This window comes from Mauremys reevesii, linkage group 3, assembly GCF_016161935.1.
Source record: "Mauremys reevesii isolate NIE-2019 linkage group 3, ASM1616193v1, whole genome shotgun sequence".
NCBI classification, from domain to species: domain Eukaryota; kingdom Metazoa; phylum Chordata; order Testudines; family Geoemydidae; genus Mauremys; species Mauremys reevesii.
This window is the reverse complement of record NC_052625.1, coordinates 155,420,893-155,445,433: the sequence shown is the minus strand read 5'-3', so window position 1 is coordinate 155,445,433 and position 24,541 is coordinate 155,420,893. Positions and strand designations below refer to the sequence as shown.

The following is a 24,541-nucleotide window of genomic DNA, read 5'->3' as shown; positions in this document are numbered from 1 at the left end:
AACCACCTAGCCATGCCTCTGCCAGGAGCAGCAAGGGCATGTTGCCACTTGCAGGGAGCTGCCTGGAGTGGGTGCCACCCGGATCCGGCACACCAAGCACCCTCGCGAGCCCCAACCTCCTGCCTTGAGCCCCCTCCCGCACCCAAACTCCCTCCCAAAGCCTGTTCCCACCCCCTGCACTCCGAATTCCTCATGGGCTGTTCCTCCACTTAGGAGCAGCAGGGAGATGTCACTGCTTCCAGGGAGCCACACAGCGCCAGGGAGGGAGCCTACCAGCCCTGCACCAACCGGATTATAAACTGGACTTCCTATGAAGTTCAGAAATGCTGGTTTATAGAGCTTTCCAGGTAGTAAAATGCTGGATAAGACAGCTTTTACTGTATTTTTATAGTTCATGCATTTTATCTCTTGCAATATTTTTAGGAATTGGCAAGTCTGCAATAATGGTAATAACCCATGGAAAGTCAATATTTAAAGGATACTTGATAGCACAAATGCATTTTGGTTTACAAAGAACTCAAGAAGAAGGTATAGTTAAGATATTGTAAATTTATTTTACAAAAAAAGTATATAAAGAAAACATCGTTTCGTAGAATTAAACGTTTTAATGTTTACACTGTTACAATTATGTTTGTATTTCATTTTTAATGACTTGTTTAAAATGACAATGATTATACTGACTATATTTCAGATAGGAAAAATAGCCTTAATCCAGAGAATTTGTATTAATATATTCTGAAAAAATAGAAACATCATAATTAACCTCATGTTTTAATTAATCCGTGTGGTTAATACTACTCAGTAAAGAGTTTAATCACATAACAGTTTTAGATCTTATAACATTTTGAAGAAACACTGCCAAGATGCTATATAGCATGGTTAATATGGAATAATATTTTTAACTTTCACATATCAGAGTAACAAAGCAAAGGCTATACCCTGGTTACCACAAAATTCAGTAATCTAATAAATGGAAATATGGTCGTGGCTAAGCTTCAGAAACAGTGGAAGTTTACACAACTTGTTTATTCCTAGCATATTGGGAATGAACTCTGGAGCTCACTGTATGTATTTTTAGCAGATTTAAAGATATTCCTGTAAATCTAAACACTATCTCATGGACTATAACTTTATATGCATATCACAATAATGGCAGTGAAATTATTATTGCAAAAATTAATTTTACATAAATTGCCACACTTCTGGAAAGTGAAGGAACTTTAGCTGAGTCTTTCAAGCAATGTTTGTTTACCAGCTGTTTCAGTATGATTTTTAAATGTAATTCCCTATAAATTCAATCTTGCTGTAAAAAAGTCATACAAGTCAGGCATGGAAGAAATTTAAGAAACCAAAAGCTAGTAACAGAAGGGCAACATTAACTCTGAAATATTATCAACTGCACTCACAATATCAAATTGTACATTAGAAAACATGTCACATAAGCATTCCATCATAAAAAAAGTAAATTTTATATATATTATTTCAACCCAATTTCAATAATAGCTCTGCTATGATACAGTGATGTATTCTTCAAGAAACAAAAAATATTCAGTTTTCCACCCCCTTTTAAATTAATATTCCCACTTCCTCTCTCAATTTATTTTTACTGCAAGCTTAACATTTGGATTAAAATTCCACATAAACACGACTTTCAGACAATTTTAAATCACATTTTTTTTAACCTTTAGGACAAAAGGCTGTCAACCATAATAGACATATGGTTCATCATCACTTATGTCTGAATCATCTTCATCCACTTCTCCTTCAATGACTGATTTCTTCCCTTTGCAACATGACACAATTAATCCAATTAAAAAGACCTGTGAATTTAAATGAGTGTAATATGTATTACTCGATCTCACTTAAGAATATGAAAGCGATGCATTTAAAGTTAAATGTCACAGCAGTGATGCAAATACCTGAGAGTTACAATTTATGTTAAAGCATTCAACTTGATTTGTAATTATCTCTATGTCAGATTACTTACTGCAATGAATGCCCAGTTCCCAAAGTAATAGGCAGCACTAAAGAACCAAAACTTATGAAGGAAAAGGTATGTCCGAGTAATAGTGCACTGATCTAAAATAAAGCAGACAAAATGGTTATTCCAATGTGTGTATTTCATGGTATAGCTGTAATTCCAGAAGATTTTACTAAAAGTAAACTGATTAATATTAGAAATATAGCAAAAATCTACTACTCGGCTCAAAATAGACAGTCTTCTCTTAAAGATACAATGATATACAAGCTAATTATAGTTATGGAATAATTTATTCTGAGGAAATAATAATTACAAAGAAAATAATGCAGTTTCACAGAGAATTACATAGACTTGTCTGAAAAAAAAATTTTTAGTTGAAACTATACATGTTTGCAGGCTCAACCCAAAGTTGATTTTAAAAATTCCAGTTATCTATTTGAGTTCTGCTATAGCAAAGACATATGAGAGGTTATATGACCCAAGAAAGCAGAGGTATGATTGGGACTAGAAATCTGCCACCAGGATTGTTTAAATCCCCACCATCCCTCCAAAACAATATGGTAGGTTTTAAGAATGCTCGGGAAGCAGATCTGGAGGAAGAAACAAAAGGTAAAAGTCACGGATATTTTTACAGGATTCAACAGACTATCTTGATATAGAATTAGCCCTTTACAGCCTGTCCAGACCCGAGGGGGAGAGCAAGTAGGTCTGTGTGGGAAATCCTTAACCCACAACACATTACATTCTAAGAGAACCACAGAAAGACATACGTCTAGTTACTGAACAACTTACTTCCAGCATAAAACTGTAGGCAATACTGAGGCACTCCCTTCACGGGTGTGTTGCATAAATTTCTTGCATCCTGTCTTAACTTCAGCCCCACTCCTGCAAACCTTTACGTATATGCTTAGCTTTACTCATGCTAATAAGGCCACTGAAGCCAATGGGACTACTCACATGCATAAAGACACAATATATGTGTCTGTAGGATTGGGGCCTCAGACTGACAGCTTGTCAGGGTGATACTGTACTATTACTAATAAATGGTAACTTAAAAAAAGCAATTTTCATATGGAAAGATTCTATTACAAATTTTTTTTGGAGGAAAACAAAAGATTTTTGGCTTTAAGTGAAGGTATCATTTAATAAAATTATGAATTTTCACTACAAGTTGTGTCCTGAACGTATGTCTCTAAACTAGAGAGCACTGGCTTCTAGATTTGGCTGAAAAACAAACAAGATTCTCTTGCTGTCTAGCTGCTGGGTAGGGAAGATGTAACTACATTCTCTCTATATTTGCTCACAAATTCCCATACATTTTAAAACAGAAAAAAAAATTCTGTGGCTTTAGGCTGTGCACATTCTTCTGGAATCTTAGCATATTAGGGATGCACTGCTCATCAAAATAGTAGAACTATTAACCAGGTTCTTCCTTAAAGAAAGCTGTTAATTCTTACAAGATGCTTATTAAAGATTTGCCATTTCTGAAAAACAAAACAGTTGGGATTGTATCCATTTATTTATATGGATATGAAAATGTGACCACCTCTAGTGTTTATTTAAGTTATGTACAGCAGATGCAGTACTAGCGATGAATCATAAAAGTAATAGATATTACCCCATTTTTCTGGTTTTATAATGTGTTAAATTCTTAATATGATTGCCCACAAGGGACTGCATAATAGACTTGCTATTTTCTACTGGTCCCAAAATGCTGCAGAAGGTTTATTCAAATGCTATTTATTTCAATTAAGTCACCAAAATATTAACTTTTCCTATATAAGCACTTGTTGCATATCAATTTTTTTTTAATCACCAAGCCCAAGTGATTGGAGTTTCCAAATTTTCAGCAATTGACAGCATTTGGATGTAGTGGTTGTCTAAAGACATTTGTTCAAAGGGTAATTCAATTCTTGATACAATTTTTAAAAGGTGACCATATTTCCTAGAGATGAGGAAATTCAGCACGTTCATTCCCTGTGAACAGAAAGTTTTCCACATCACAGTAATTCCGAAAGTTTCAATTCAGAAATGTCAAAGTGTTTAGTTTCAACATTTTGATGGAAATGAAACAGACACAGAAAACATGAGACACAGACACCACAGCATAGTTAAATGCAGAGGCTACAACTTTATTTAAAACTTAACTGGGGTAACCATCACAGAACCCTCAGCAGGCTTATTCCAGTGTGGTTCTCAATGGTCACCAACGGCCCCAAATCTACTATAAACCTGAGGGCAAGTGTGAAGCGTGAAGGCTATGCCCCCTTTACAACTTTGGGCCTGCCGAGGGACCTTGATTTAGAGCAGAGTCTCAACCTGTTTTCCATCTCCATGTCTGAGGTAGCCAAGCTAAATTGAAGGGAGCCATAGGCTGCACGAGACCTAAGAACATAAGAGCGGCCATACTGGGCCAGATCAAAGGTCCATCTAGCCCAGTATCCTGTCTTTCGACAGTGGCTAGTGCCAGATTCCCCAGAGAGAATGAACGGAACAGGTAATCATCAAGTGACCCATTTCCTGTCGCTCATTCCTGGTTTCTGGCAAGCCCCCTCAACATGCAGTGCGGTGCTCAAGACCAATGCCCAGGCAGTCCACTGGATTACAGGGACCTCAACAGCACCCCTGCTAACCCACCAGCTGCACTGGAATCTGCCAATATGTAATTTAAACCCCCTGCTGGGCGCCAAGTGGAAGATGAAAACCCACACAGCAGTTTGCCCTATGGGAAAAATCCCTTCCAGGACCCAAAACTCGCAATCAACCTAGGTTTTAGCACCCACCAGAATCCCGCAGATAGATTAAAGGTGGGAAGGGTGAGTCTGCAAGAGGGAACCCACCATGGTTACCTTTCCTTGGCAGTCAACTACACCTCTACCCTGATATAACACGAATTCGGATAGAACACAATAAAGCAGCGCTCGGGGGGGAAAGCGGGGCTGCGCGCTCTGGCGGATCAAAGCAAGTTCGATAAAACGTGGTTTCACCTATAATGCGGTAAGATTTTTTGGCTCCCGAGGACAGCGTTATATCGAGGTAGAGGTGTATATCAACCCTCCCTTGTCCTCCACCAATGAGAACCAGTCACCCAGCCCTAGCACCACCTCCACTGTCCAATGGCACCAGCATTGGGCACAACCTGCCCTGGAGGCCCAGGTGCATGTGATCCCCAATAACCTGCAACATGAAGAAGGCAGGGGGTGGGGAAGGGAGAAGAGATGCAGCTGCCCCACACACTAAAGGAAAGGGGAGAGAAAAAAAGAGGGGGCATATAGAGTACTGCTTCAGCTGCTCCCAGTGGAGATCCTTCTCTCTCCTGGCCCCAGAAAATGTCTCTCCACAGTTCCAGATCCCATCAAAGCCACACCCTGGCCAGTGGGATGAGCAGTTAATATATTAACAGCAGTTTGGAACCCATATAATGTATTTCAGTCCATCCATCTTCCCCATAAATTATACAAAAGAATAAATTCAGCTTGATTTTGTGCATTTTATTTTGAAAACTGAAGTAATGTGAAATCACATGTAAGAGCAGAATATTAAAGTGAGTTGCCATGGAAGTGAGACCAAGAAGATCAATAATACACAGGGAATGACTATTTTAAGGTAAAGGAGATTGGAATGAACAGAAGGAAGACAAAAAATGTGAAAAATCAAACAAATGAATTAACTGTGATTCAACAGGTGGTGCTCTTCCTTCTGATAGTGAACCTACGAGTTAAGAAAGGCTGTTGAAGTGGTTGTCTTTTGCAAGATTCGTAACAGAGATCCTGGCCACTTGTGGGTGTAAAAGATCTTGTAACATTTCCCATGGAGTGTTATACCCACGTAGTATGGACAAATACAACCTCTCTGGAGATTAACTCACAGTAGTGTGAGGAGAATCAACTAAACCAAAGACTGTAGGACTGCTCCCCTGAATTGAGCAAGTCAAGTCATTAATAGTGTAAATGTATGAACCCAACTCCAGGGAGCAGACTTGCATATCTCAACAGATAGAATCCTGACATATCCTGAAGAAGCTTTGGACCTGGTACAATACATCCTAAGATTTTCAAGTGCTGAGAAGCATGACCAATTTGTAAAAAAAAGTTTACGGTTTCCCTCCTGAATGTTTGTCCATATGCTACAAATCTCAGAGATTTAAAAAAGCTGTAGTCTTACCTAAGTAATAACTCAAAGCTCTCTTAACATCTTGCAAAAAAAAAAAAAAGTACCTGGTGCTCCCAGGCAACAAATCTTGCTTAAAGTAACATTCATATAAACCAATGGACTGGAATTCAGAGATCACAGTACTTAGAATTTTGTAATGGAATGTGCGAGTAAAGCTAACTTGCTCTTGTGGAATATTGACCTTAGGGCTGCAAGTCACTGATTTTCTAAGCCAATGTTATTGGTGTGAGAAATGCAATCTTCAGAAAAAAATTACACAGTGAATATTTTCCCAGAGTTTCAAATGGAAGTTATAACAAATTTGGCAAGAACTAGATTTAAACTACAAGAAGGCACTGAAGGTGGGAAACAGTGAAGTAAGCAGAATCTTTGGATGACCAAGTGCAAAAGATTCTTGAATGGGAATCTGACGTATGTGATTGCATCTTTGTGCTCAGTACATTTTTATTTTTCAAAGAATAGGTCAGGATAACATATGAATACTGAAGTAACTTGTCTCTGTATTGACTAGAAAGGTAATCTCTCCATTTCCGCTGGATAAATTTGTTTGGATGCTGAAAAGGGAACTCTGCTGCCAAACCTAAGGGATCTGAATGCAATAACTCAAGAGATCAGTTTGAAACTATTCATAGTGCCCAAGTTTTGGTCCTATTTTCTATTTCTGATAACTTTTGAAATTGAGGCTACTGGAGAGAATACCCAGGTTATAGTCTAGAGAAGTTGCATTGGTCAGGGAACCAAAGCCACTTCCTCCCCAGAACACAATTTTAACATGTCATTTTCATTTGTTGTGAAGAGATACCTCTATATAAGTTTTTATGTATGCTGAAATAATACATGAAAGAGTGAATTACCAAGCCCTTTTAAATCATCCATGTTGGAAGTTAATTTCTGCTTACACTGCCTGCCAGAACATTGTCCTTTCCAGAAAATACATGGCTATAGCAATTACTGCTTTCCAAATAGTTCCAGCCTCATTACAGAGTTTATTACATAACCAAGAGTTTTTTATATATATAAATAAATAAATCAATCAATCAATCATAGAACTGGAAGGGACCTCGAAAGGACATTGAGTCCAGCCCCCTGCCTTCACTAGCAGGACCAAGTACTGATTTTTGCCCCAGATCCCTAAGTGGCCCCCTCAAGGACTGAACTCACAACCCTGGGTTTAGCAGGCCAATGCTCAAACCACTGAGCTATCCCTTCCCCTGCCCAAAAGCACAAGCACTAGTACAAGCACAAGCACATAGTACAAAAGCACTATGAAGCAAAGCTATGGACCAGCTAAGATCAGAGTTAGCAGTCTACTATACTGACAGGTCAATAGTTTATCTGTTTTGAGGAACAGAGAAGTCTATAAATTTACTACACCCATAGATTTGCCTACGGATGAAGTATAAAGAATTAGAAGGAAAAAGCAGGAACATTCTTTGGTGAAAGCAAACATTTACAGCGTGCTGGAGGAGTATTTACAAAGCCATGTTGTCTGGTCAGTCTGCTTTAAAAGGAACAGGATTATTTTAGAGGTATATTTACCTTATAGGAAAGTCAAAAGATTTGCTGATGAAAGCTAACAAATAATAGAACTCCATGCTCTCATAATATGGAAAGGATGTTTAAAACAGCAGCAATTATCTTCACACACAAAGATTTACAGTAAATTCTAAATCTAATAACTGAAGCAATAAGATAGGAGGAGAGAATAAAACTGGTGCAGATGAAGAAGCATTGTGACCAGACTTAACATATTAGAGAAAAGAACAGGTCTTTAGAGCAGCAGCTTTAAACAGCCACAAAGAAAAAAACAAAACACAAAAACAAAGGAAGGATGCGCAATGCAGAAAAAGGCAGAGACTCTCATATTAATCCCCACTGACAAATATTGCGGGATTGTAGAAAAGACATGACTTATTGCTATGAACTCATTTTAAAACATTACTAAAATGTAACAGCCTGTATGGACTCCCTTATTTTCTTTTCTAGTATATTGGACAGCCTCTCTAAATACTTATGTAAGAAATTAACTTTGTGTCATATTTAGTACAAAGTTAGTAGCTAAAATGACAGTATCTAGTTCAAACCAGAAAATAAGCACACTAAAGCAATCCATTAAGTCTGTGAAGTGCTACTATTCCTCTGGGATGCTGGCAGGGCTCTCTTTGGAGGGATCGTCCCTAGCTCTCTTACACCCACACTGATACAGGATTCTATGAAGAGAGTACACTGAGTCTCTTATTCCTCTCATTTTTGCAAAGGACTCTACGACCCCCTCTCTGCATGACAGAGATTCTTGAACAAGAGGCTCTGCAGCCCTGTTCCCTAGTAATAGATGGTGATAACAGAAGTGGGGCCCAGTGGGTGAGTCTAGCCACTTTGCCAAGCTTCCTTTAATATATTTTCTTTTCATTGCTCAAAACACACTAGAAGCTGCAATGCTCACTATATCTGGCTTTAGAGTTTTTGAGGTACACTGTGGGGTATGACAAACAGGTAAATCCCGAAGAAAATTAAAGGGCGCCCAAGTTGAGACACAGACAAGGCTCACAACCAAATGAAAATGGTAAAGGAGAGATGAGTATTTAATGGAAGCAAATTCAGAAAGTCAGAAAAGGTTTGAGATTTGTTTTGTGTAAGAAAAACAAGGCTTTTTGCGTTCTTATTTTATCTGAACCTGTTCATCCATTCCTAATAAAAATGTGAAGTTATGATGCTGACAGATGAGGTGCCAGCTCCTGCCAAGGGCCCTAGGTTTCAGTTTAACTCTGACAAATACATAGCTGGAACCAGGTTTGCTCATCTGTGTCTTCGTATTGTTAAAATAAGTATTAGCCTTATAAGAACATGTTTAGACTTTATGAAATGCTTGTAAATTGTTGCATGTATTAATCTCCCTTACAATATCGGTATACCATATGATGATGTAATACTTAAGTGTTTGCTCTGTAACTGTAAATCACCTGACAGGAGAGAAGCATTAACGAGTAAGAAATACTAGTTTCCAACAGGAGCCATCTCCTGCCCAACAAAAGACCCATCAACACCAGACGAACTATTACGAAACATCAAAGGGCAAAAGATTTTGATTGCTCCCCACCCCTATTAAGAGGGGATGTGAAAGTGAATTCCTCCCAACAGCTGAATTTGCAACCCGAAGCAGAAGGGGGGGAAGAATAAAAAGCCCTAACAAAGAAGAACTGTGGTTTTTATGCTGCTTGGACTCTGAAGGGCAAAGATGACTGAAGATAAGCAAAAGATCCGCAGTGCTTGGCTTCGGTTAGCCCTAAAGGAGATACAGAGCTTGCTTATTATAGAAGCTACTATTACTTTTTGAAAATTAAGATTGGAACTCATTTGTGTGTAGATATGTTAACCTGTTTTAACCTTGTAAATGATTATCTCCTTTTCCTAGTTAATAAATCTTTAGTTTATTGTAGGATTGGATACAAGTGTTGTTGGGTGTGAAATCTAAGGTACAACTGACCTAGGATAAGTGACTGTACCTTTGGGAATGGGAGTAACCTGTGATTTTTGGCCTAAGGGACCATCTATCACAAAGGGAAGCTTACCTGGGTGGCAAGATAGATTGGCATACCCAAGAGGACTGTCTGTGGCTCCATGTTAAGGCTGTTATAGTGTCTCAGGAGTTTACACTTGATAATTGGTTGGTGAAATTGAACTATAGAACTCACAACCAATTAAGCAGAGTCTCTGCCCTGCTTCTTAACAGTGTGACCTGAAGTTGATACTTGCACTCTTTAGCCACTATAGGACAGCCTGACAGCAGATTACAGAGAAAATGTAAAGTGCCACTATATTTGAAAACCCCTCCACTGTTAGTTATCAAATCCTATTCAATAAGGAAAAAAATGGAGTAAGATTTACCCAATAGTGATCTCTCTCCTCCTCTGCTTTGTATTTGAAAAGTGGAAAAACAATACCTAATGAATGGGGATAGCACAGTCTCCCCACCATCTGCAGTCCTCCAGCTGTTCACCTGAATTACAGAATTGCTAAGAGACCTACAGATGGCTCTTTAGGTAATCTTGCTAAGCAAATTACAGTATGTATTTTGGACCTGTTTGACCTTCAAAAGATAGTTTAATGAAACAGGACAGAAGTTGAACTGTTCAAATTATGGCTATTTTTGTATTGTGTCAAACTCAATAAGATAATGGTATAAATTTATGGATTTGGCAAGAATACTACAGGATATTTATACTCAGACTACTCCATTATGTTAATATATTTATCCAAAATTTAGTAAGACATGAAAATTCCAAATGTTAAGAGATGTAGTTGAGGGGTTTTTTTTAAACTCAAATTTGCAGATTTCATTCATGTATATAAGAAGGCTGTAGAAACTGGCTCAATGCTGTGAGAGAAAGACTATACAAGTAGTCTATCTAAATTAGTTTGACGCAAGGGAAAATAATTACTGCATTAATCTGAATTAAAACAACAACTTGTTACCCAGAATGGAAACTGTCATGAGTATTACTCACAACATTCAGACCTTCTGGACTAGATGCAGACATGGAAAGGCACCCATGCAGAGATAGTTAAAGGAAATACTACCTCTTAAAGGAAAGAAGAGTATACTGCTTTATCAGCATTATCTAGTTAAACCAATGAAGGTTCAGGGATACAAGATGAGACAGATGCTTTACAGAAAAAGGATGATTGAAGCCCTAGAAAAGGATAGCTACAGTTTCTAATAGCAACAATTACCAGAAAAGCCAAATGTATTTTATTCCTAGTCCACTGATGGAAATTTTTCATTCTGGCATGGCATCAGTCTTTGGGTTCAATTTACCAATGTTCTTTCCCAAGGCCTTCTTCAGAGAAGTGAATTAGCCTGTTACTTAAGGAAGATAAATTACTAAAATGGACAAGAAACTATTTCACCTTCAAAGGAAACTAATGTAACAAGGACTCTAAGTTGAAAAGGAGGAAAATTTTCCCACTTAGCAATAATAATAACGTTTCCAGAAATACCAGGTTCTTGTGTCTTTTTCACAAGACAAAGTTTCCTCTGTTGGGGTGGGGAGATGGGGAGGAGGAGAGAAGTTAGCCGGCCATGGTATTTAAAACTTTTTTTTATCCTTTCTTTTCTCTGACAGTAGCAGCTGAAGTGCTCGTCATCTAGCCAACTGTTCCCCTGGCCATTAATTTTACAACAGCTCTTTGAAAAAGGTAAAACACCACGTAAGTGCTCACTATGTTTATTATTTTTGATGGCATTGAATCAACTACCTGAAAATGCTTATGGAAACAGCAGTTCCCACAAATCCATTTTCATAACATGCTGGAAGTCCACAACTATGGAGAAGATGGGCCTCTAACATCACAGCAAGCAGCATTGTTGTTAGGTCATTAGACAGGTCTAAAACTATTACTGTTGCAAGATGTTTTGGTTGCATGGCTAGCCAGTATATGAATGCCACCTCCAGTTTACTCAGGCCACTCTAAAAAGCTAATTATTCATAATAAAAATAGTTATTTACAGATAAACATATCAAGTAATATTGATCCATTTAACAGTTTATGTAAAAGGTATTGTATTTTAATCATTGGTGAAATAGAGAGTGCTGATTCATGCTTTGCTGTTTTTAATTATCAAACATTAAACCTGAAGTTGCCTAGCAACTAATGATAAATTTGCCAAACAATTGACTAGTTCTTAATTTTCAAAGGGCACCTAATGTCACGTCTGTGATTTAAGATGCATGAATATTGCCAGATAAATTTCATCCCCACATAGCACATCACATTTACTACTGTAATTAACCAAAGTGTCAGACTAATTTAACCATAGTGATGTCAAAACAGGACTACTTAAAAAATAATTGGAAAACTACTCAAATACCACATTACAGTCTTGCAAAAACAGTCTTTTAAAAAAAGCATATGTTTCATCATGCATTGTAAAAATTCAGTTTACTCTAGAAAGATAAACATCAGCTTATTACAAAATATATTCCACCTCCCTTTATGTACGTTTTAAAATGCACAAATAATCTTCCAAAGCATAAAGAAGAAAGGGAAAGTTGTTTGTGTCTCTAGAAAATGAGTAAAAAGGAAGTATGAGTTTAACACAATTTAAAACTGTAGAGGTTCAAACCTGTACTTCTTTCTTAGAGAAAATTTGCACTGTAGTCAATAGATACCATTATGCCAAAAAAAGAAGGATTTGTTGATTTTTTTCAGAAAAATATACAAGCTTGGTAATGATCAGGAAATTGAACTCAAAGAAGACTGATTTAAAGTGACCCCTGGTCATTCAGGAGAACAGTATGCTCCAAAGGGAGGAAAACAAAAAGGTAAACAATTCTAGGGGAGGTGGAGTACTTATGCTGACTGGAAAACTCTGTAATGTCTTCACTGAAGTGCTGCAGCATTTTAAATGTAGACAAGTCCTTAGATAATGAAATAGAAACCTTATTCTCATTTACACCAAGCCCTGTTCTACACTACAAACTTATGTTGGTATAACTACAATGCTCAGGAGCGTGCTTAGACAGGTAGGTGTTTAGACAGCTTACAGTCCTTTTTCCTTTGTAGAGAGGTGAAGTGAGTAATGTAGATCTCCTGTATTATTTTAGTGAAGTCCGTTTGTATGGAAGTTTGGTTATTAATGAGAGTCTCCAGGTTGGAGTGCTCTTTTTTGATGTTTTCCTGTTTGCTGTATAGGATGCTGATCAGGTGGTTCCTCAGTTTCTTTGATAGAGTATGGCATAATCTCTCACTGTGGTCTGTGTAGTATGTAGATAGCAGTGGATTTTTTACCTTTAGTCCATTTGGTATGATGTCCATCCGTTTGCATTTGGAAAGGAAGATGATATCTGTCTGTATTTGTGCAAGTTTCTTCATGAGGTTGATGGATTTCCACTCCATACGGCTAAATGCAGTGCCTTGCATGGTGTCAAGTATCAGAGGGGTAGCAGTGTTAGTCTGGACTCTTATGGCATCACTGAGGAATACACTAAGAAACTGCACCATCTACTCAGGATACTCCCTACACTAACACTGGAACAAATCAACATACCCTTAGAGCCCTGACCAGGGTTATTCTGTCTACTACCCAAGATCCACAAACCCGGAAATCCTGGACGCCCCATCATCTCAGGCATTGGAACTCTCACTGAAGAACTGTCTGGATATGTGGACTCTTTACTCAGACCCTATGCCACCAGCACTCCCAGCTATGTCCGTGACACCACTGATTTCCTGAGGAAGTTACAATGCATTGGTGACCTTCCAGAAAACACCATCCTAGCCACCATGGATGTAGAGGCTCTCTACACAAACATCCCACACACTGATGGAATAAAAGCTGTCAGGAACAGTATCCCTGATGATGCCACAGCACAACTGGTTGCTGAGCTCTGTGCCTTTATCCTCACACACAACTATTTCAAATTTGATGACAATATATATCTCCAGATCAGTGGCACCGCTATGGGCACCCGCATGGCCCCACAATATGCCAATATTTTTATGGCCGACATGGAACAATGCTTCCTCAGCTCCCGTCCACTCACGCCCCTTCTCTACCTACGCTACACTGATGACATCTTCATCATCTGGACCCATGGGAAGGAGACTCTGGAAAAATTCCACCACGATTTCAACAGCTTCCACCCCACCATCAACCTCAGCCTGGACCAATCTACACGGGAGGTTCACTTCCTAGACACCACGGTGCAAATAAGCGATGGTCACAGGCCTTGGGTGGCAGGCCAGTCCTCGCCCACAGACAACCTGCCAACCTGAAGCATATTCTCACCAGTAACTGCACACCGCACCATAGTAACTCTAGCTCAGGAACCAATCCATGCAACAAACCTCTATGCCAACTCTGTCCACATATCTACACCAGCGACACCATCACAGGACCTAACCAGATCAGCCACACCATCACCGGTTCATTCACCTGCACGTCCACCAATGTAATATACGCCATCATATGCCAGCAATGCCCCTCTGCTATGTACATCGGCCAAACTGGACAGTCTCTAAGGAAAAGGATAAATGGACACAAATCAGACATTAGGAATGGCAATATACAAAAACCTGTAGGAGAACACTTCAACCTCCCTGGCCACACAATAGCAGATCTTAAGGTGGCCATCCTGCAGCAAAAAAACTTCAGGACCAGACTTCAAAGAGAAACTGCTGAGCTTCAGTTCATCTGCAAATTTGACACCCTCAGCTCAGGATTAAACAAAGACTGTGAATGGCTTGCCAACTACAGAACTAGTTTCTCCTCCCTTGGTTTTCACACTTCAACTGCTAGAACAGGGCCTCATCCTCCCTGATTGAACTAACCTCGTTATCTCTAGCTTGCTTCTTGCTTGCTTATATATACCTGCCCCTGGAAATTTCCACAGCTTGCATCCGACGAAGTGGGTATTCACCCACGAAAGCTCATGCTGCAAAACGTCTGTTAGTCTATAAGGTGCCACAGGATTCTTTGCTGCATTAACAAGCTACCAAGCCCTGAAGAGAACATTGCTTTTTACCAATGACAAGAATATGATTCTGATTTGTGGTCAGCTTTGGGCTTCAGCCTCATCTAGAAATTAGTTTTCTTGGGCTGGGGAGTGAGCAGCATTTGCAGGCACACTTAAGACACTCACAAAGGAAAACAGATATACGTACAAGAACCTAACAGAGGCGGTATGGACTCTAGGCTACTGTAGACATATTAATGGGTGCCAAGACATATTAATGGGAGCCAGGGAAAAAAGGGAAAGGAGCTGAGACACATGTACCAGCATTAAGACCAACAATATTAAATATGGTTCAATACCCATGACCAAAATTTGTAGTCAGAATTTCACACTATAGTCTCTATGGGCCCAACCACCAGCCCCATCATGCCAGTGGACACTTCTCATGCTACTGTGGAGGACCCCCAGAGAGAGTCGAACGAGAAAGATGAGTTTTGACATGAGTGGGATGGAAACAATGAAGCAGAGTTCAGCAAGGTGCCTGAAAATCAAGAAGTGCTCATGACCACATCTGACACAGACCTGCTCCTGAAACACTATCACAAATGCTGGTGCCTATAACATCTTGCAAGATGGGCACCCCATGTAAGTGTATAAATTGTGATTTCTGTCCAGTTCCTATTTACTTGAATTTAAAATAATATTAGCTCTTAATCGTCTGCAGTCTCTCTAGCTGCCACCATGTACATTTGAACTAGGTGGAAAAAGCCAAGGGTGAGGGCAGAATGCCTTCCCTTAATAATATTCCCCTAGCATAGGTACAAATTCCATTCACTGTTTCACTTCCCTTTCCAGTAGGAGTTTTCCTGTTTTCCATTGTCTCCCAATCATCTACCATTGCCCTAGTTTGGGTCAGGAGGTACCCACCAAATCCAATTTTAAGCAGGAGCTTTTAAATTGCTCAGCCTGCCTCCTGCCAACACTGCTTCTACATAAAATGGCAGAAAAGCAGGGGAAAACAATAAGGAAATATTGTGAAAGGAAGATTTTTACTATCATTACTACTAGAATAGAAGACAGAGAGCAGGATAAGAGCGCTTCCATCTTACTGCAGACAATACACCAAAGCCCATCCATTATTTTTAAAGCATGCAACAAAATCCATTAAAGAAATATAGCAAAGCTTGTGTGAATTAAATCTGTGGACAAATACACACGTGGCAGCGCCCTCAATGTGAGACTAAAAATAGCCATGGAGATGTTTGGGCTCAGGCTGGAATCTGGCGAGTGCGGAGGGACTCTGAGTCCACGCTCCAGCTTGAGTCTGAACATCTACACTGCTAGTTTTAGCTACACAGCAGGAGCTCAAGTCAGTTGACCAGGGCTCTCTGACTCTCTGCCATGAATTTTTTTTTAAATGTGTAGACATACCCAATAGCATCATAATGCAGCATCCACAGTACAGATGATATGACAAAAAAAAAAATCAGTAAATGTCACAACCATAACAGAAGAGTACATTACATGATAGGTGCACATAATGCATGTTTATGGCACAGTTACATGAAACATGATGGAATGCAGGTCGATATGACATAGCGACTGTAACAGTGGAATGGTACCCAAAGCAACAATTGTGGGATTTGTTTATTTTAAATGGAGGTTTCTGTTTTGACAAAACACTTTCAATCTTCTTGCAATTCGTCCCAGAACCAACCTCTGGGGCAAATTCTACTTACACTGAAATCAGTGGGAGTTTTGCCACTGACTTCAGTGGGAGTTGGATTTGTTCCTAAGACAAATAATGCTGTCCTTACGCAGTCCCCAATCTAAGGTCAAATAGGAAGAATGCAGAGTCATGTAAGGAAAGGGCAGGAGCAAAGGGAAAGATTGGGCTCTGCTAAAATTTCAGCAGACGCCTATTATGCATACAAAGAACTGACTCAATAACTCCTACCTATTTTTCCTAAATCAAGTAAAAACACTAGTCCTTGATAATGCTAAACAACTACTATCCTTACTAGCCACTAATAAAGTCTATGTCCATAGTTTTCAAGTTTCAAATATAATCTGTTTTTGCTGTAGTCATGAACCAAAGTAGTATGCTTGGGGAAGCATGGGGATTGTTTTTTTACAATGGGGAAAGTATCAAACTGATGGCCGTAGCAAGCATTATAGGTATGGTTGTACCAGCTTTCACAATTCTACTTCTGTTTTAGTCACACAGTTTTCTAAACTTTCACCTAACTGAATTTTTCCATTCTTGATTTGTCAGGTTCTCTCCCCTCCATTTTTAAGTTTAAACAAAACTGGTCCAATATGTGGGTAGGAACAGAACGAACAAATACATTTATCTCATTACAAAAAGTGATTTTTAAAAAATCAGCTCTAACGCCAAAACTTCTCGGAGTAGAAAGTTGAAGGTCAGTATAAAAATAGTTCGTGGAGTTAAGTACTCTTAAGTGTTCCGGAGAAAATTTGTTGTGAGCTCATCAATATATGACCCTTTGAAATTAATACTGTGCATATACAATAGATTTTGATTAGAGTTGTCATGCTAAGTTGAAGTGGGCAGTTAAGGAAGGCATGCAAATAGTTTTCGATTTCTGGCTCATAAGCCTCAAAAGTTTCCCTAAAACAGTGGCTCTCAATTTTTTATACTGGTGACCCCTTTCACAAAGCCTCGGAGTGCGACCCCCCTTACAAATTAAGAACACTTTTAAATATATTTAACACCATTATAAATTCTGGAGGCAAAGAGGGGTTTGAGGTGGAGGTTGACAGCTTGTGACCCCCCCATGTAATAACCTTGCGACCTCCTGAGGAGTCCCGACCCCCAGTTTGAGAAGCCCTGCCCTAAATTCTATCTTCCCCAAACCACCTGTCAATCACAAGTCTCCATAGTTGCTGATGCACTGTCAGTGAAATAGGTGCCTATCATGCGAAGCTCTGCTGAAGTAAGATCTTTAATTTGGCAGGTTTAAAAGGCCTGGAAGACAGACTCTCAGCAGCTCTTAATATAAGAAAGACTATCCTACCAGTGGATCTTATAATGTGAATGAGACTGGGTATTCTGGTGGTATCTAGCCAAATGAATCCACATTGTGTACCTGAAATGGGGGATGGTATGAAATTTCTCTTTGGAAAAACAAGAAATTCCATTTTAAAAAAGTATGTTAACAAAAAAAACTGCCTGGTAGAACAGTCAAGTCAGAAGAGACGAAAATTAAGTTTGCACAAACCAACTTACCTTTGCTTTGTGTGTGCCCTCACTACAGTACAGTTTGATTACATTCCATTCCTCAAATAATTTTCTCATCAACTTTACACATGTATCAGGATGAGGTACTGTGTATTGCACTCAAAGTCTATGAAAGTTGTAAGTATAGTTAATAGTAACGCTAACATAATATGAAGTATAAGAGTAAGACGGAATATTTGTTGGCATTTATCCATATATGCTATTTGATTGTTACAACTAGACAACTGCTGATCAAACTGTGAGGCTGGTCAACCTTGCTTCAGTAAGAAGAAAAGTGTTTTGTATAAATAAGGATAAATTTTCACTGTGCTTAAGGGAGGATTACTATATTGAAGTTTTAGATAAAAGGAGTCCAAGTCTACCCTGCCCCCAAAAAATGCAATTGCACTGAAGTCATGGAGTTGCACACTCACAACTTGTTTAAAGGAGGATTTTCACAACTGGAACAAATTCTAGTGCCAGTTGACTGATGCATTCTTCAGTACGCATTTAGGCAGATATTTGTGTTTTCTTATGGAAGTGCTTATCACTGCTCCACACAGTTGTTGGACCATATTAGGGAATTTCTGCATTACAACCATAGTGTTATGTGTATAAAAAGTTTGAGGCCAAGAGAGACAAGGGGTAAGATTGAATTCCCCACAGCTTAGGCCTCTTGCTTTTTCAGTTGTGTCTCTCCCTCTCTGTGAGGGACATGCAAGGCCAAACTGCTAACTGTATTATGATAAGGCTTTGCAAAAACAACTAATTGTTCTTCAAAACAGAACACAGCTAAGTAGCTTTTAACTTGTTAGCTATGTACAGGTCTGTCACATCTTACACTGGGGTTATGTTCCGCAGTCAGCACGTAAAGCGAAAACTGAGTATAGTCAAAATTACATTGAGTGTAATGGTGGGCGGAATCGCCTGCACTATAGGTACAGTATTGAAATTGTTATTTTTCTCTTTCTGTTCTTGCCGACCGCGTAAAGCTGAAATCGCGCATGTTAAATGCGCGCAAGATGCAACAGACCTGTGTGTTAAAGTTTAAGTAGATCTGCAACATCCTGAGAGTGGTTAGAAGTTAAGAGATAGTGAAGTAATAAGTGATAAATGTATGTTAAGACAGAGGATGTATGTGGATGGATGCTTGATTTAGATAAAGGATGAATGGTCACGGAAGTGCCAGCCTAAGAGTTATAACTGTGATCTCCCATGGCTGAAGAATGCGTAGCACGGAGATAACCGGATGACCCCCGGAGGGCAAATCGGAATCCACCCAAGTGCCACCCCTGCCCCCACTCCATGGAGGGCTGAAGACTCGAAGAACAAGATAACACTCAGCCATCAGGGATGTGCCACCTGCTGATTGATAATCACTTCAAACAAACATCAGCATGATGAAGCGATTCCCATAGACCTGTATAAGGACAAAATCCTATAAGAACAGAACCAAAAACTCAGGGACTTTGAGTCTGGTTTTGCAACCACTTCCAGGAGCATCGGATGTGCATCTGACAAGGCCTCGGCTCCACCCTCGTGTGCAGGCTACTTGGCCAGTACTCTGCCACGAGCAACCTCTAGGCTGGTAACTATAACAACTCCGCAGAACTTGTATGAATGAGTGTGTGAATGAATAAGGAATGGTAGTGAAATAATACTGATTTACATATCCTGATTTCTCGCTCTCTCTCTGTATTTACAATAAACCTGGCGTTTTGCCTCATCTCTCTTATAAGATCCTGTTGGTATTATTTTATTAGTGTAACACAGTTAAGGCCTAGCTGAGTTTTGCACTTCATCCTATGATTCTCCTTTTGTAAAACTGCTAGTAATTCACACATTTAAGCTAAAAGAGCTGTACATATGATTTATTGAGGAAGTTGCTGGCTGACACACTTGGAAGGGCCAGTTATGCCACAATGGCCTTTTAAGGAGTCAGAAAAGAGAAGACAACTGCTAATGTAAAAGGGAAAGGTCAGAAAGAAGGCTGCCCTCTTTCTCCAGCATTGTGCCACCAAACAACTTCCAAGATCTATTGAGCTCAGAGCAAATGATGTCCAAGGGAAAGGGGAAATGGAAGGGGAAACGGAAAACCATGAAGACCCTGGCTGATGGTGGTGTCTGGGGAAAAAAGGCTATGCAACACATACAACATGAAAGCACCAACAGCAGACACTGTGTCCTTTGCAGACAAAGACAAGAAGGAGTTACTGAGTCAGATTAGTGATAAAGCCCAAGTTTTAGATTGCATCCATATTCTGACATAATGGCAAGGAGAATAAGTGATCAACAAGGTGCACACCGTACAATTTGATGACAGGAGCTTTTGGTTACTTCAAAAGTAGGAAGGATTTAAACTGACGAGCATAATCTTTTACATTTGTCATGATCAACCTCCTGAGCCATCCAGTCCCCCAACTACACCTTTATTCTTTATTTCAGGTAATCTTTAAAACTGACAACTTAGTTGATCTTTTATACACTGCAGTACAGCTAAACATTCACAAATATATACAGTAATGGACACCAACAGCACATTCATAAAAACCTTGAACAGCAGCCATATATGTGATAATCTTGTACCAAAGGCCCACAGTCTTCATTGCCTATTATCCAGAATGTCTAATCACAAACCTGGAAACTGGTTCTAAAACCAAGATTTTTTGTTCTTTTTTGTTCTATAAACAATGATGAACTGTGTTACATTACACTAAACATTTTTTTTGAAATAGATATATCTTTGATCACTATAAATATTTAAATTTGGAAATGAAAATGTGTTTCGAGAATGCAATGTTGTACTGTTTAAAGTAGAAGCAGCAAAGAATCCTGTGGCACCTTATAGACTAACAGAGGTTTTGCAGCATGAGCTTTCATGGGTGAATACCCACTTCTTCGGATGCATCCGAAGAAGTGGGTATTCACCCACGAAAGCTCATGCTGCAAAACATCTGTTAGTCTATAAGGTGCCACAGGATTCTTTGCTGCTTCTACAGAACCAGACTAACACGGCTACCCCTCTGATACTGTTTAAAGTAGTTTGCAGGACTTCAATCTTAATTCTTAAAATCTCTAAATGACTTCACTTTTCTTCTGTCATCAGAGACTATGATGAATGCCTGCTTTCCCTGGAAACATTATGCTTTCTAAAGGTAATCATGTCTGTTTTTAAAATTATCTTTATTAAGTCTCTTCACCCCCTCTTTTTTAAAAGTATAAAGGGAAATATTCCTACAAAACTCAATGCCTCTCAATGCAGTCCAGCATGAATAATGAGTCCCTGATGTACTACCATAATGAGGCTTTACTGCAGATCTGTAAGCATCTGTTTGCCAACACATAACTATCCTTGGAATGTTCCAAGTTACAAGCCTATCACTCATTCCACCTTCCACCTTATTTAGCAGAAACAAACAAACCCTTAAAGGAACAATTTTATTAGGCTGAAATGTTATGAAAGTTAATTACTAGTAACAAGAGAAGCAAGGGTATGCTTTCTTAGGGCAGGTCCATTCTCACTGCGCGGGTCGACGCGGTGAGTTCGACTTCTCCGAGTTCGAACTATCGCATCTAAGCAAGACGCGATAGCTCGAACTCCCTGCGCACTCCGGTCGACTCTGGAACTCCACCACCGCTAACGGCGGTGGCGGAGTCGACCTTGGAGCCGCGGAGTTCGACTCCGCCGCGTCTGGACGGGTAAGTAAGTCTAACTAGGGTACTTAGAGTTCAGCTACGCTATTCGCGTAGCTGAACTTGCGTACCCTAGTTCGACCCCCGCCCTTAGTGTAGACCAGGCCTTAGAAGACAGCAAAAAGGTGGAAAATAGGAAGCAAGGAAAACAACAACAATATTAATTTTGCAATACCTACACATCTCCACTCCATAGCAGATACATATTTGTAAAAAAAGAAAAATGCCCGGTGCCGATTTTCTTTCCGTCCATGCTGTGCGTGCACTAAAGTTCTGATTCCTTCTTAGCGCGACATCAGAAAAGTGGCAATTACTCACATAACAGGAATTTCACATATGAGCACTCATTCTGCATTTTGTGACCTTTAGGACCTCAGTATATTTTCCTGTGCTATCTAGGGAGTCAAGAGATGGTAGACACAGTGCTACTGTCTAACTTTTATACTTCTCAAGCCTTCTAGAAACCAGACCCAGGATTTTTTTGTATTTATTTAGATGTGTGTGTTAAGTACTCACCCACTTTTACAACAGTAAAAAGACAGTAAGTGGAATTAATGCCTACACTGAGCCATGGGTAAAAAGTGGAGCACAGAACTTTTTCCTTGATACAATGCTAGCAGCTGAGCATACAGTCGCTCCCTGACTTATGCAAACGTATACCCGACCATTACGCCCAAAAAAAAATCCTATTTCTAGCTTACGGAACTTTTCCCGTAAGTACGGATTTGCGTAAGTCAGGTTTGCGTAACCCGGGGGGCGTCTGTACTCAGAACTCACCGACATATAAAAGTAGATAAAAAGTGCAAAAAGAGAGCAAAGAAATAGTTGTGAAGACCGTGCAAGGAGTTCATAGAGTTCTAAAACTGCCCCGACCTAACTTTACTGAACAAAATGTCCTAAATAGGACAAAATGCTATGTTTATTGACGATACTTTTAACCAATAGTATTTGTAAAAGTAAAGTGAACTCTAACTGGTAGGATTATACCTACCAAGTTGTCTCTATTCTCTACCAAGGAAGCCATTGAATCACGTCCATACTAGATTTACAAGTTTCCCACTATTGCTACCTCTAATGCAGCTCCACTACTAATAGAGACTATCCGCTGGTATTTTAATCATGTTGTCTGTCTTTGCTCAGACCTTAACTAGATGGAACGATGGTTGCAGTAGGAAGAGGACCTGAAACATAAGCCTTTGTATCAAAAGTCTAGCATGAGGCCTGGGCTAAAGTAGTGGTCAAAGCTTTGCTGATATAAAACAAAGTCAGATTGTGAGCAAGGGGCAGGCCCTGCTCACAGAATCTGTTAAGAACTGGGCTGATATTGCAAAAACACACATTTCTAAGAGGTGCTAGGCACAGAACACTTACGCAAACACGTCCCACAACGCCTCAATACCAGCACATTTCTCAAAGGTAATGAGAACACATTGACCCCTGTGACGTTCCCTTCTGGTGTTATTTGGACCAGTGATTTGCTAGGCCACTACAATCCTTGACTCTGTGAGCCAGCCTTACCCTGCTATGCTGTGAGAACCCCCACTCCTGGGCTGTTCACATACAGTCTCTGGCATGTAAGCTGCTCCCAGCTACTTGCAAGCGAATGACACTAGCCAATATCTCTGGTCCCAGAAACAACTCTAGGAACCTGCATCTTGCACTGTCCAGTTATGCCCACTGGATGCTGCAAACTTATACAAGTTTGTCAATTTAACAAAGAAATTGATATGTACTAGGCTTGTTATACCAAGGGGAGCCTCTGACATGCTTCACACCATATGTACTGCTTCAGATAGAATAAACAGATCCATTAGCTATAAAGATTGACTTATAAAACTATAAAAACCAGTTGGAGAACACTTCAATCTCCCTGGCCACTCGATTACAGACCTAAAGGTCGCAATATTACAACAAAAAAACTTCAAAAACAGACTCCAATGAGAGCCTGCTGAATTGGAATTAATTTGCAAATTGGACACCATCAAATAAGGCTTGAATAAAGACTAGGAGTGGATGGGCCATTACAAAAAGGAAAAGTATTTTTCCCATACTTATTCCCTGCCTTCCCCCCCGCCCAGTTCCTTACATCTCCTTGTCAATTGCTGGAAATGGGCCATTTTCATTACCACTACAAACAGTTCTTTTTCTCTCCTGGTGAAAATAGCTCACCTTAACTGATCACTCTCCTTATAGTGTGTATGGTAACACGTTTCATGTTCTCTGTGTGTGTATATCTATCTATCTTCCTACTGTATTTTCCACTACATGCATCCGATGAAGTGGGCTGTAGCCCATGAAAGCTTATGCTCAAATAAATTTGTTAGTCTCTAAGGTGCCACAAGTACTCCTGTTCTTTTTGTGGATACAGACTAACGCGGTTGCTAGTCTGAAACCTGACAGATTTGACAGTGCTCTCATATGTGAGCCTCTACCAAACACTTTGGACTGTGGGTCTCTCACTGGCATAGGCTTGCCACAGGAGGCACAAAGTTTGAAGCCTGGGAACCAGGGCATTTCCGGCTTCAGGACGAAGGGAGGCCCTCTATGATAACTATCTACACTAATATTATTTAGACTATTTACACTACTGCTAAACTAAGATTGGTAACTAAGCTGAAGAGAAAAAAAAATCACTGAATAATGCCTTGCCAAAGTAAGAGGAATTGTTTCAACAACCATCACGGGCAGTAAGAAGGAACAGAGAGTTTTGGGCTGGCAGACGAATGGACATGAACAAGCAGACATGGTAGTAACTGGTTGTCTATTGTTTATCAAATCTTTGTAGAGAGCTTTGATGGAGCCAAAAATGGAAATATTGGAGTCACAGCTCTTTCATTTTAGCCAAAACATCTTTCTAGTGAGAGCATACAAATACCATGATAGGCATGTCCAATACTATTCTAGGATTTCCAGCGTGAGAAAAATTTGGTAGCCAGGCAGTGTCATCTCAGAGCTAAATACAGTGATGTAACTCAATAAATCTGAAAGGTTGCGATG

The 24,541-nt window shown here is 39.6% G+C and overlaps 1 protein-coding gene across 2 annotated transcripts in view; it reads right to left on the bottom strand.

Moving 5' to 3' along the window:
* Positions 1 to 600: 600 nt before the first annotated feature.
* LMBRD1 (LMBR1 domain containing 1) overlaps positions 601 to 24,541 on the bottom strand; it is a 220,194-nt gene continuing 196,253 nt past the window's right edge. The window contains exons 15-16 of one of the 2 annotated variants that reach the window (XM_039531144.1): positions 1,988 to 2,079; positions 601 to 1,820 (exon numbers count right to left, since the gene is read on the bottom strand). In XM_039531144.1, the coding sequence (XP_039387078.1) occupies positions 1,701 to 1,820; positions 1,988 to 2,079 (212 nt within the window). In that variant the 3' untranslated portion in view covers positions 601 to 1,700. The remainder of the gene's footprint in view (positions 1,821 to 1,987; positions 2,080 to 24,541) is intronic. The other variant, XM_039531145.1, reaches the window with a different exon arrangement.